Source organism: Salminus brasiliensis, chromosome 13, assembly GCF_030463535.1.
Source record: "Salminus brasiliensis chromosome 13, fSalBra1.hap2, whole genome shotgun sequence".
Taxonomy (NCBI): Eukaryota; Metazoa; Chordata; class Actinopteri; order Characiformes; family Bryconidae; genus Salminus; species Salminus brasiliensis.
In genome coordinates this window covers 27529152-27542448 of record NC_132890.1, presented here as the reverse complement: position 1 = coordinate 27542448, position 13297 = coordinate 27529152, and the positions used below count along the sequence as shown (strand labels likewise).

The following is a 13297-nucleotide window of genomic DNA, read 5'->3' as shown; positions in this document are numbered from 1 at the left end:
GAGAGAGAGGGATGGATGGGACAGACTACAGAGCTACGACTGTAGATTGCTTTCAGAGCCTGTCCTCATAAACATTTACAATAAAAGAGCACATTCTGGTTCGCTCCAGCGCCGAGCATTATTCCTACAATATTATTACTGTCCTTTTTGTCGTCTTCCAGGAGTTATTGTTGTCATTATTGACTCCTGCTATGGGAATCTAGTCTCTATAGATAAATAAATGAAAAACTCAGGTGCGCTCGCCCTCAAAGGTCAATTTATTGTCTAAACTCCTGTGTTGCCGTGACACGGCTGATGTGGCGAAGTGACAGCAGGCATTACAGACACGGCAGGAGAGCAGGACGTTTTTTCCTCGTCCCCGCTGAAAGCTATATCCTCACAAACAAACACAATAATCAGCGCCACCGTCAGCCCCTCTATCTCGACAGAAAAATAAATTTGCTGAATTTGATAAGCTGCAACAGGGAGCCGTCATTTCTGACAGGTCCGACTGAGGCATTTGTCACGGGTTCAAAAAACTAATCCCATTTTGAAGAGAACACGCTGCACTTGTGAGGAGCGCCTATATTGGATTTTGCATGGGCCACAGAGATGTAAAGAAGAAGAAGGAGAAGAGAAAAAAACAATAACTGAAAGTATAATTGAGGAATTAGATCAGAGTTAGAGAAGAGACACAGCGCCTAGTTGCTGTCATCTCTCAGGACTGCTATGGAATTAGGAAAAGAGAAAGCTCTGAAAGGCAATAAGCTGTAAGGTGTTTTCAGTCCTTTGACATAATTTACACTCTATACTCCGACTTGACGGCAACTGTCGTAACAAATACGCAATAAAAAGCTTCTGCTGTTTTCTCCAATACTACAAATACCACTTAATCTGCCTCAACAGCATTAACACAATACATACGTGGATATGAGTTTTACACACAGCTGTCCATTTATTTATTTTTGTTAAGGCAAGGAGATTTTTTTTTATTAACAGAGCAATAGTGTTCCAATCCGTCACTCTCTCTCTCTCTCACACACACACTCACCCACACAAATACTGGCAACTCTCCTTGCCCATCAAACTCCACACATTAAACTCCTGTGAGTCTGTGGCTACATGTGCATTATTCTACCTCTGCCTCAGATAGTAAATAGAAATTTACTTGCAGGTCTGAGTAGGTTATGGATCCATATGGCTACCAGATCAGGCGTCTAGGACCCCGTTCACACCTGAAATAACATGCATCTGGGATGATCCGATCACAAATGATTCCCAAAACACACAGCGGTGCAGGAGCTTCTGCACATTTTGGTGTCTGGATTCCAGTCGTTTCTGTGAATTGCAGCAATTCATTACTTTCTGTTCTCTTTAGCTTTCAGCAGTCTGTAAAAGGAGAGCTCTGAATTCCTGCTGAATCTGTTTGTACAGTAAATCGCACTACAGCTCGTTTTTCTGTTGAACGCTAATGCAGCCACTCAGTCTGTCTTTTTGCCACTCAGTGGGCGTGGCTCCTTCCACCGGTGATGTCACATGCTTTCCCTCTATTCAGAAAAATCCCATAGTTGGTGAAATTTCTAAACATCCTCCTGTCACTGGGTGCTAAAGAACAGGGCAGCAGATCTCAAGAAGAGTTTCCAATAAATAATTATATATATTCATTAACACATAATTGCATTATAATAGTTAATAAGGAGATATACTGAATACAGATACACATATTTTGAGCAGTAATACACAGATATTGGCACTGCACTACCCTGACAGCTACTGAAGAACAAAACCAGCATCCAAAGCCTCCAAATTTCCACATAGTGCCATCTTTACAAGGTAAGAGTCATTCGGGGAGTTTTAGTTTGAAATATGTGTTTTAGAGAAATGCACAGATATAGAATAGTTCACAGTAGTAGGGACAGAAACAAGACATCCAGCTCTGAAAGTGCAAAATATGGGCAGAAGCTATCCAACTTGTGCCTGAAGCTGGAGCAAAAGGCTTACTACATCAGACCCTGAGTGTCTCAATGTGTGCCATGCAAGAAAATCTTAATGTTAAAAACCTTCCCACTTAACTTAACAGGCCTTTTAAAAGTCAAAGTCCACATCATCTCCAATAAGAGAGAAAAGTACATTTCCAAGCATTGTGTAGTGCTGTGCCTTAAATTGTAGTGAGCTACGGCTGTAACATTTCTGCCGCTGCATTGGGTCTCAGCTGTGCCTGTCATCAGCTCCACAGTAACCATCAGCACAGTCTCTCACAACTGCTGCCCACGGGCCAAACACCTCACCATCTCCTGCCACTCTCTGCTACAGTCCCCATTCTTTACCTCAGATTTCTTCTTTATTTTTAGTCTACACTCTTTATTTTGCCTCGTCATTTGTTTACTCTGTTTTAGCCCATATAGCCACACAGCTAACTACTTTCTGTTGCTCGGTTTGGATATCTCTCACCATTTAGACTGAGATGCTGCAGTATGTTAACAAGCATAGCTATATGACTGAAATATCATTCTTTCAGGTTTGGGTAACACAACCAGCTATCTTCCTGGGTATGAAGAGCAGGTTGTGCTTTAATCATAATCTGGCAATGATTTTTTCAGAATCAGAATCAGAAATACTTTATTTATCCCAGGAGGGAAATTGCAGTTGTTACAGTTGTAACCGTTTGTGTAAGAATAAACATGATAAAAAATACATCTAAATATCTGAACATCTGAATCTAAATATGTACATGTATATCGATTTTATGAATAAAGTAAAGTGGCATAGTGGTAATAACTGTAATAATAAACATAGAAAATCTTTGCACCTGAGTTATGGCACACATATTACATTGAATTACAGCCAAAAGGAGTGCTGGTGAGTGCCAAAATCACTTCAAGGCAATGAAATGGATGGGACTTGGCATTATGTTATTTTAAAATGAACAAAAACCACAATTGTGTTTGCTGCCACACAACAAAGCCCTGTTCAGACAGGATTCATTTTACATGGGAAGATGGGGTAATGTAATTTCACTATAGGATGTCTGTAAAATGTATGACCAATTCAGATGGGAAAAGAAATCTTGGCATAAATGACTGAAGTGGGGGTGGCTACTCGATTTACACACTGCCGTCACCTTCCACTAAACGTGATGATTATGATTCGAGATGATTTCGTTTGATAATCAGACTACCTGTTCATTACACATATGTAGGCTACAGGCTACACTACACACTGACTTGCCTCTGAGGAGTCCTTTGTCTCGTCTTCTGGATTGACTAACATTTGCCACATATTTGAAGGACCACCGTAGTATCTGTACCATGCATGATTAAACTAAATGCCTCCTCGAGTGCCTTTCATACTTGAGAAAAAACGCAAAAACCCTGCCCTGGGTGTGTAAAGGCCTTAAGACCAGGCTGCCAGAGGAGTAGAAGCTAGAAGCGAGCACAATCCATGAGCAATCAACAGCCAATGAGAATTCTTACCCTGACTAACTCCATCCCCTGTGCCCTTCTGTGTCTGCGTCTGCTCTTTCTGTTCCATTAAATCCTTTCATTATGGTCAAACATATCAGTGGCCAGGTGATATTTACGTACGCTAATACGGACGCCAGCTGCTACTGTGCCAGCGCTGGCTGCGACCGCTCCTGCAGCTGGCACAGTACCCATTCTTATCATACTCTCATCACACACAATCCACTCCCTCCCTCTCTGTATCTCGGACTACCTTTCTCTATCAGTTTGGATCCACCATTTTGTTTAGCCCTTGTTAACAACATGTGGCAGAGATATCGAGCAAATGAAGAATATTCCCACCGGCTCCTGATGGCTTTGGTTGAGCACTCATGACCACCTTGTCTATTAATCTAATCTGTGTTTGGACTGGGTGTGAAGGATGCAGGTGTGGAGGCAGAGAGGGGTATAGATGATATGGATTATTAACCAGAAGTTGGATGGTGTTAGATGCACCCTTGGTCTGATGCTGCATCCATATGTCATGTTGGAGCAAATGAATGTTTTTTTGGCAGAAACAGCACAGATTTGCCATGACCTTGTGACACAGTGCATTTATTTTAAAATGTCATCTACAGTGCAGAGAGTCTAACAATTCATTCTGTGTAAATAGCAATTTTATAATTTTGCAATTTGTGCATAGAAGTACTATACATGATAAAATTCTATACATCACTGATGTCACATAAGAATGCCATTTTTCACTGTTTGACAAAAGGTAAATCTAATTTGTCCTTGACATTTGACAATTACATAATAAATGGATCAACAGAATAAGGCATTGAATAAGGCAAGTTTCTCCTGTAAAAATGACCATATTGGAGATACGTTTTTTAAGATATTGCTTAATTTTACTTTTGTGAGCAAAATTATTTCCAGATCAGTTATGAGGCTCTGATAAACGGTCGAGATACTTGTCTTCTGCCTCTCGCCGTTTCTCACTGGTGAATTAGTGTGTCCATCATTTGCTTCTCTTCTGTAATTGTGGGATATGTGCGTCCATCTATGTTTGGTGTGAAACTGACCAACGGGCACTCAGAAACACATCTTCTGCCTCTCTGCGTTTATAGACTATTTTGTTCACACACTGCACTACTTTTTTATAAAGCTAAGACTCTGGGTAACCCATTTCAAGCACCAGTATGTATGTGTTTACATGGAATATTACAATTTCTAAAATCCAACTTTAGTTTTCAGGTTTGGGGTGAAAGTAAATCTCCTTACATGGTGCTCTGGGTCACATGGGGTCTCATTACAGAGAGAGCTGAGATTGTTCTGAAGGTTTGGATATAAAACATGTGGGTATTATCTTCTATGAAAGTATATTAACATTCCTGAGATATTTAGAACATATCCCAGTCTCACTTTTGCACCTCCACCTGTATATACTGCACATTATGAGATCAGTGCACACAACTGAATCAATTAAACTGCAAAAATCATCCCACCGCAATGCCTTCGCTCTGCAACTCACAGCTCTAATCCTAATAAAGCAGTTCCGTAATTAGCACACAGATTATTACACACCACAACTGGTCCAATAGTGCAGCGTGTGATGGGACTCCTACCTTGCTCGTTGCCAACCAGGACAAATGTGACTACTGAATATGCATTATGTCTGGCATGGAAAGAATTTGTTCAACAGCATTTGAATGGCTAATCACAATTGTATTTAGTGAACAGTGTTAAGCGAAGGCATCTTTCAGGTTGGCCTTACGTGGCAGTATAAGAACACTGTAACACCGTGGGGGGTGGAAATAGAATAACAGAAGAATAACAGAGCAAGAGTGAAGAAGACAGAGAGAGAGAGAGAGAGAGAGTTATAACATTTTACTTTGTGTAACTACCCTGTTTGTGGACACGGCTGAGAAGCACTGCTCAAACCTCAATATCTCACTGTATATTTAGTGTGTGAGTGTTTCTGTCTGGGTAAACACTCACCGGCATGGTCTGTCCACCATGGAGGCTATTGATGGCTGCCTGCGCTTCTGCATGGCTGGAAAACTTCACAAAGGCACAGCCTGGAGAGAGAAAGAGCAAGGGGGAGAAGGAGGGGTGGGGGGTCAGTGTTAGCAAGCTAGCTTCGAATGGGGCAAATACATTCATTACCATTGTTTTCATGTTATCTGCTCTGTTAATGTATTCTGCCATTTGTGTGTGCGCTGGGTGCAGCAATCTGAATAAATCTGTATAATTGTGCCGAATGTATTAGTCGCATGGCGCAGCACGGCCTTTCAATAATCTCCCGCTCTCTCTCTCTCTGACTTTCTCTCTAACGTCTCTCCCACCCCCTGCATTCTCTCTTTCTCTCTTTCACACACACACACATACACACGCATACACAGCTTTCTCCACTGAGAGCCTTGTTTGTGTTTATTAATCTGTTTAATATTTACACACGCTGATCTGTGTGCAGTCTCTTATAATGGAGATTATGATGACAAAAGCACAGCTATATAATCCGTCTTTCAGGCCCTATCGGTGCTTGAGTGGAAATCTAAGCAAAAAGGGGGGCTTAGCTCACACGGTGCTAAAATAGTTCTCAATCTTGTGCCTCCTACTTGTTTCGTATCTTAACATCTAATGAAGGAGTAAACAAGCTCTGTATCAAAGGGATACGCAGGAGTTTGTCACATTGAATTGCACAGGGCGAGCCGATCACAGCAAAAATAAGAAATATCAGAGGAATTATCGTCCATTTAATCTTACTTATCAGAGGCTGCTGTGCAGTTTATGACCGAAGATTAAACTGCAGCTACATGCTGCAGCAGGACAGGATATGTCTCAACACCTGTGCTTGTTCATATTGTCGCTGTCCAATGAAAAACATGCATCTCCACAATGGTGACTTTACCTCTGAATGGAAGTTTGTGTAAATGAATAGTTTATTGCAAGTACTTTAGAGCATTTCTACTGGTTTCATCCAGAATTAGTTACATAGTGTACACAGTGTACAGAGCTGTTACAGGGTTCAAAAGATGGAGAAATCTAAAAATGGACAAAAATAGAGATACATGTTTTTCATTGGACGGCAACAATATATACAGTATATTCAGCTGTAGAAGCCACAGGCAGGGAAACAATGAGTCACTGAAATCGGAGCTGATGATGGATTCACTGAGGAGAGATGCATGCAGAGAGAACACACAGACACAAAAAGATTTTGTCTCTGTCACGCAAAACCTCATATCTCATCTCTAAAACGTCAACTTTCCCAAACCTTCTCAACTTTCAATGGAAGTCAATGTAAAAAGACTTTTGACACAATGTAAAGAACAACTGCCAGATTTTCAAAAGGTGAAAAAAAAATGTTGTGTAGCAGCTAGGTATATCCAGCTGGGAACACTCAAAGCCTTCTCTTTTAGGCAAACAGAATCTTGATGTATTTAATCTCTGCAAGATAACAGTTCTAGTCTTGTTTTACTGGTGCGTTTTGGGTTAAATTGCTACATGAAAAATTGTCCAATAGGATTCTGGTAACCTACCAACTAAGCTACCAATTTATGTCTACAGTAGCTTTAATTGACAGCTTGTGTGTTAGTGGAGAACTAGCAAAGTAAGAATTTCATTGCACAGTGCCTGTTTACTGTGCATATTTAACCTTGTAAAATTTGAATCTTGAATCCCTGTAGAGACTGCCAAATTGGTAAGAACTCCACTGGCAGAACTGAAGGTCAACATACAACATAATTAGGAAATAACAGGAATTAACCAAACAGATTTTGATTTACAATGAATGGGACCAGTTCTGTCCCCCGCCTAAAATAAAAGACACCGTAAGTCCTAGACTGGAGGTCCTAGATATGCCACTGACTGTGAATATGAGCGGTCTGACCACAATTTAGAAAATAAATAAATAAATAAATACAAAAGCTCTGTGGAAGGGCTCTGTACTGAAACAGCTACTGTTCAACTGCTAAATTCAAGGTGTTACAAGCATTAAAACAAGCTCTGTACTTGTGTTTAATAAGGGAAAACTGTTTAAGTGCACTGCTCTTAGCTTTCTGTGCTAAGCACTACAAACTCATATGAAAGCCAATTAGAAATGCAGTGTTTTTATTGTCCTGTGGTTTGAACTGAAGGCCTAGTTTTAAAAACTAATAAAAATGTACAAATGAATATAAACCTATTTACCTATCTAATATCATGGCTCAGCGATCCATTAATAATCTTGTAATGTAGATTGTTTTTCTGAGGTCCACTTACGGGGTGTGGGTTTTTGTAAGAAACACAGTCTTAATACATTACAATGTCCATTTATCCTTCAGAATTAAACAGGATGTTTTTGTTACTGTGGCTTTCAATTTCAGATAAGTAAATGACCTCTGTTGTAATTGCCTCAAATTGTACCTTATTTCAAAAGTAGTATTAAAGCCTTATAACGTATATTATCAGAGCTAAACTGCTGCCCGTTGAATAAGTGGGTAGATGTGAACGCTTATGTCCATATACAGACTATATCTACTGAAACTCTGCGATATGTATATGCCTCCTCTGAATTTGTTTTCCATGATATGGAATATTTAATAAAGTGTACGAGTGTACAGTGTGCACACACACACGTCTGGTCCTGGTAACCCATGTTATTTTTTGTTGTTGGTCAGCAGCAAGCCGCATTCAATGCATTGTGTATGTCATTAACAGAGCTAGAGCGAACATGTTGCAGAAAGAACCCATTCAAATTATGAGCAAGTGCATTGTCATTGGATTTCCCGTGAATAAACGAGGCTGTAAGAAGGCAGCACGCTTGTATTGACAAAGCATTACATCACAGTCCTCTTCCAGAGCATAAACCAGCCTCAGCTCTCACGCCTCAGGGAAAGCCTGAATACCTCAGCGTGAAAGTTCACACAGGGACACGTCTAATGTTAACAAATGGGGCTGTTAACAAGAACCCTGCATAAGGTTTCATCTGTCAACCTGTTACGGTAAATACACATTATGGTAATGTGCATACAGCTGGAAGGCTGCATATGTCTACACTGCTGTTTGCTTATTAAGACATTTAGGTGTTTATGTGTACTGTAGGTGTTCCTGTCACCATTATTGCAAACTCTATCACCATTTAAGGAATAAAGATGATAATGCTAATGCCATTGGTGAAGTTGGATCTTCACCAGACCATAAACTGACGAAATCAAGTGATACTGAATGAAATATTAAATGTTATTGGATTTAATGAAGTTGAAACATTGCAGACACCAGTGACAAGGTTTCTAATTAGATTTTCTACTTGGAAATCTTCACCATGAACAAAGGCCGGCAGTAAGAGGTTAAATAATAAGTGGCATGCCTATAAATATGGCACGGTCCAGAACTGTCTCTAACTTATTCTCAGCTCTCTCTCCAGCTAGAAAAACACTTATTTATACCTTTTTTACTGCACAGTAAACTCCAATATCTGTAAATAATTATCAGTGTTAAGCTCTAATGAGTAGAAAAGATAATTATCCTATTTTTAAGATTAGAAGTGTTTATTATTATTATTATTATTATTATTATTGTTATTATTAATAATAATAATAATAATAATAATAATAATAACAATAGTAATAATAATAATAATATAATATTGTGTGTGGGGGGTACCTTCCTCATTAGTATATAATGTGTACACATACATGTATTCACATATACATAAATATAATTAATATGAAATACATTTTCTTTCATGCTGAAGTTTTAACTATGAGACAATAAAATAAAGCATTCAGAGGTTAATGAGGCAATGGCAGTCCTCTTGGTCGAAGTGTGAAGTGCACAGCTTTCCCTGCTGGCCAGAACCTTAAAACTGTACAAACCATGGTTTATATTTTTGAGATGTAGTTGTTTATTGTTTCTGTGGTATAAAGCAAAAGCTTAATGTCTCTGGAAAATTAGCATTATCATTAATTTTTATTGTTGAATGTTTTGACATTATTATTTAGTATACTGATAATAACTGATATTCATTATTTAACTGAAAATCAAGCAGTTATCAGATGTTTTAAACTCTATAATTTGCACACAGTCCAACTAGATGTATCTGATTATACAAATACACCAAAGATGAAATTGATGAATAACAAACTACTGATGGAACAGCTGTACACAACTGAACTGAAGCTAGCTAACTTTATTACAGATGGTAAAGATGTAGAAGTGGTGGACATTTTTTGTCTGCACTGATCAATTACCAACAGCAAAGGATAAAGCAGACAAGAAACATGACACAGATTGGCAGAACAAGGATGAAATAAGTTATGGTCTTGTCTGTGGCTCGTTATGGATGTGAGCCTGGACAAAAATCAGGACAGGAAAAATACTGATGGCTTTGAACTTTCCAGAGTACTATGGACAGAAAAGAAACAAATGGATCCTTGACCAGGCCAAGTCTAACCTCACACTCATCCAGATAGCCAAACTGAAGCTATCTTTGGACATACTGTGAGAAGACCAAATAAGAGAGAGATATGGTTGCCCAAACAAGATGGATAGAAACTAAGAAGCCTAAAATCCCAAACAGAAGACAGGATATTCTAGAGGAACCGAATCCATTCAATCTCCAGGCGTTATTGTTAATAAACTTGATAACATTCAATATGTATAGCCTACACATTCTATTCACACTAAAGATTTGTTTATATGTACTCACATAATTACAATAAGAAAAGTTATTTTTTAATTCTATCAATGTACAAATTTACAGTTCACTCTTTCAAAAACCAACTAGTCAGACATAATGAAACAAAAAGTAAGCATGTTACATTGGGATTATATAGGATTTTTTTTTTAACTACAATAAAAAAATTGAAGCAAAAGAAAAATAAAAAAGAAATGGAAGGTTGGACACGCCACCAAAACTGGGAAATTCTGAAACTCATGGAACAATTTTAATACTCTTTGTAATGATATGATTTATAATGGAAAAGAATAAATAATGTGGATTGGTGTGAAATGGTTCCCTGTTGAGAAATAAACCAACTCAGATGTCTTTACAGTGGTATCACCAGGGGTTGTGATGTCTACAAAATGAACACATCGATCAGTCATACCATTAACACCGCCAGCCTAATATTCAGTCTGTGCTGTCACAACAGATTTGACCATTTGAGGCAGGGACTCTACAAGACCTCTGTGCAGCAGATCCTTTAAGTCCTGAAACCCACAAGAAAAGCCTGGTGTCTTGGAGATGTTCTGAACCAGTCGTCTAGCCATCACAGTTTGCCACTTTTCATGTGGCTCAGGTCCTTATCTTTACAGCCCTCCACCTCTACAGGCATGTGAAAATATTAGGACACCCCATGGAAGTCTTTTCTATTTCAATATACTTAAACATATGGACATTTGAAATGTATTTTTACAGTTTAGGACACCCTATGGCCTAATAGGTGGTATTTCTCCCTATGGCAGAAATAGCTTCAGTCAGTTTCTATAACGATTTCCTATAATGTCTCTGGGAGAAAGTTTTTCCCACTCCTCCATGCAGATTTCTTTCAGCTGTGTGACATTTCAGCTATAGTGTTTAAACCGAAACTCTCACATTCTCCTCAAGCACCCTTTGATATATTTGTTTTTTTTAAATAATTTTTGTCATGTTGATAAGTGTAAAATGATGATCAATCTATAGATGTCTGCACCAATCCTCTTCTTATTGTTTCTTTCTTGTGCCACCCCACTATACATTTTTAAAATAGCAAACGAATAATTTAAAATGATTATAAAAATGTCTCAGCAATAACAAATCATATTCATAATTATTTAGTAAAATAACTTTCTGCAAGAGGCATTCCACTCTTCAGTTGTCTGGTTCCTTTACCACCACTGTAAACAAGTCTGATCAGGTATGTTTTTTTTTTAGATCAGCTTATTTCAAATTACTTTGTTAAAATATTAAATCTTTCATTATGCAGACTAGGGTTTATAAAACATCCCCTTCCTACAATGCAAAATTGTAGCCTTTACTATTGGCCTCAAACCTTATGACTCCACTGCATGCCACTGAAAACGTGAGGCTTAATAAATATATATATATATAAAGGACCTATAATAAGCTTTCATTTCTCATGTCAATGATTTTTAATAGCATCTCTGTGTAAGCATCAGCAAGGCTAAGCTGAGTCTGATGTAAAAGAGAAGTGAGTGTCCAATGAGACAGAAACGTCCTTTGATTTCTCCTGTGGCCCTGAACAATTTGTCTCTAAAGCCCCAAACGTCCCTGCCTCCTCCGGATCGAGATGAAAACTCTTCTTTTTTCCCTCTGTGACCCTAAATGAGTTAGCCTGCTGGGGTGCCATCCTGAATGCATGTCTCTGTTTGAAGGAACAAAGCGAGTTTAACCTTTAAAGTGGAAAGAAGAGGAGACGGTGCGCTGCTCTGAGACCCGCAGGCCCTTTCGTTTGTGCAGGGAGGAGGTAATGCTACATGGTCCAGCACAAACATCCATCTAACAAGCACTGCAATGGTCAAACCTCTGTGACCTGAAACCATGAGCGGGACTTGATCCAGCTACAGCAAGAGCACTTGTACTCTCTTCTAAGGAGGCGCATTAAAAGGTATGGGCTACATATACGTTCAGTATTTTTGCATTTGGCCACTCTTCGCCTTCTCTCTAATTGGTCCGTTTCTAATGATGACCTATTTCATGCGTGTCAACCTTTCTCTAGACCACATTTGGAGAGTAGCTCCCAAATGCAAATTGAACACTTGGAATCATCTCCTTAATTTGCCATGATATAATGAAGGAACTGGCCACACCTGGCCATCAAACTGCTTATAAGTTAATTGTCCAATAACTTCTGAGCCTGTGAAAATGGAAGGACTGTGTGTTTTGCTATACCCCTTATATTAAAGTTTAAAGAAAGTCTACACTTTGCAGTCACATCTTGAAAACTTCTTTTTAAATCCACTGAGGTGAAGGCGCAAAATGTCTCCCTCATCTAAGGTAGTGCCACTATGGCCCAGGAATCACGCTTTTAAGATGTGAAATGCCACTTTGCCATCAGTGGCTGGAGTCAGAGAGAGCACATTTCAAACCTCCAGGTGTGTAGATGGCGCTCTCTTCCCTCATCACTTTTAAGCAAAGTTGCCAGCTCAGGCGTCTGTTAGCTGGTGTAGCAGAGCTGGGGACTTTCCTCTGACCATGTTGGCCGCCTGGCCCTAAAAAGAGTTGATGGCTGACTTGTACACATGTATTGGAGAAGACAAGTTAAGTGCTTACCCTCCTAGTGTTGGGAGCACTGCTAGTGCTTTGAGGAAACTATGAACGGGTAGGTTAATTGGCAGTACCAAATCTGGAGAAAAAGGGGAAAAGATCTATTGAGGTGATGTCCAAATACTTATGGACCTGACTGTATATTACAAGGTATTCTAATATTATTCATAGGGACAATATAGAGAATGATATATTTTATATAATTGCAATATATAAAAAATATACTTCTCTTTTTGAGGGTAAGTTTTGAAACTTTTTTTTTTCTACGGTACAGAACTGTAAAACATATGGAAGATATGGACATATGGAGATGGAACACAGCGCCTTTTTTCCATTTCACCATTGCAGCGTATTTTCCCTGACCCAGAAAGAACGGAATTACAGAGAGCCAGGAGCTGAAGATCTCCAATGAAATGGAAGTGATGAGGGACTCAGAAATTATAGTGCAAATTTGAGGCCTTTGTGCTCAGTGGCGAAAAAGAAGGGAGGACATGAAAAGAAGAACGTGAAAAGAAGAAAAGATTGGACAGCTTTTAGCTGAGAGGTTTCCATGCTCCCTTTTGAATTTGCAGAGAAAATAATATTCATGCATGAATTCAGTCTGTTTGAATGGATGACATGTATA

General features: G+C 39.0%; 1 protein-coding gene across 7 annotated transcripts in view; it reads right to left on the bottom strand.

Moving 5' to 3' along the window:
- celf6 (CUGBP Elav-like family member 6) overlaps positions 1-13297 on the bottom strand; it is a 189695-nt gene that overhangs the window by 33633 nt on the left and 142765 nt on the right. For all 7 annotated transcript variants that reach the window (XR_011980820.1, XR_011980819.1, XR_011980822.1 and 4 more), the window contains one exon: positions 5421-5500. Coding sequence is in view for 1 of the 7 variants with exons in the window: in XM_072695825.1 (XP_072551926.1) it covers positions 5421-5500 (80 nt within the window). In the remaining 6 variants the exon portion in view is untranslated. The remainder of the gene's footprint in view (positions 1-5420; positions 5501-13297) is intronic.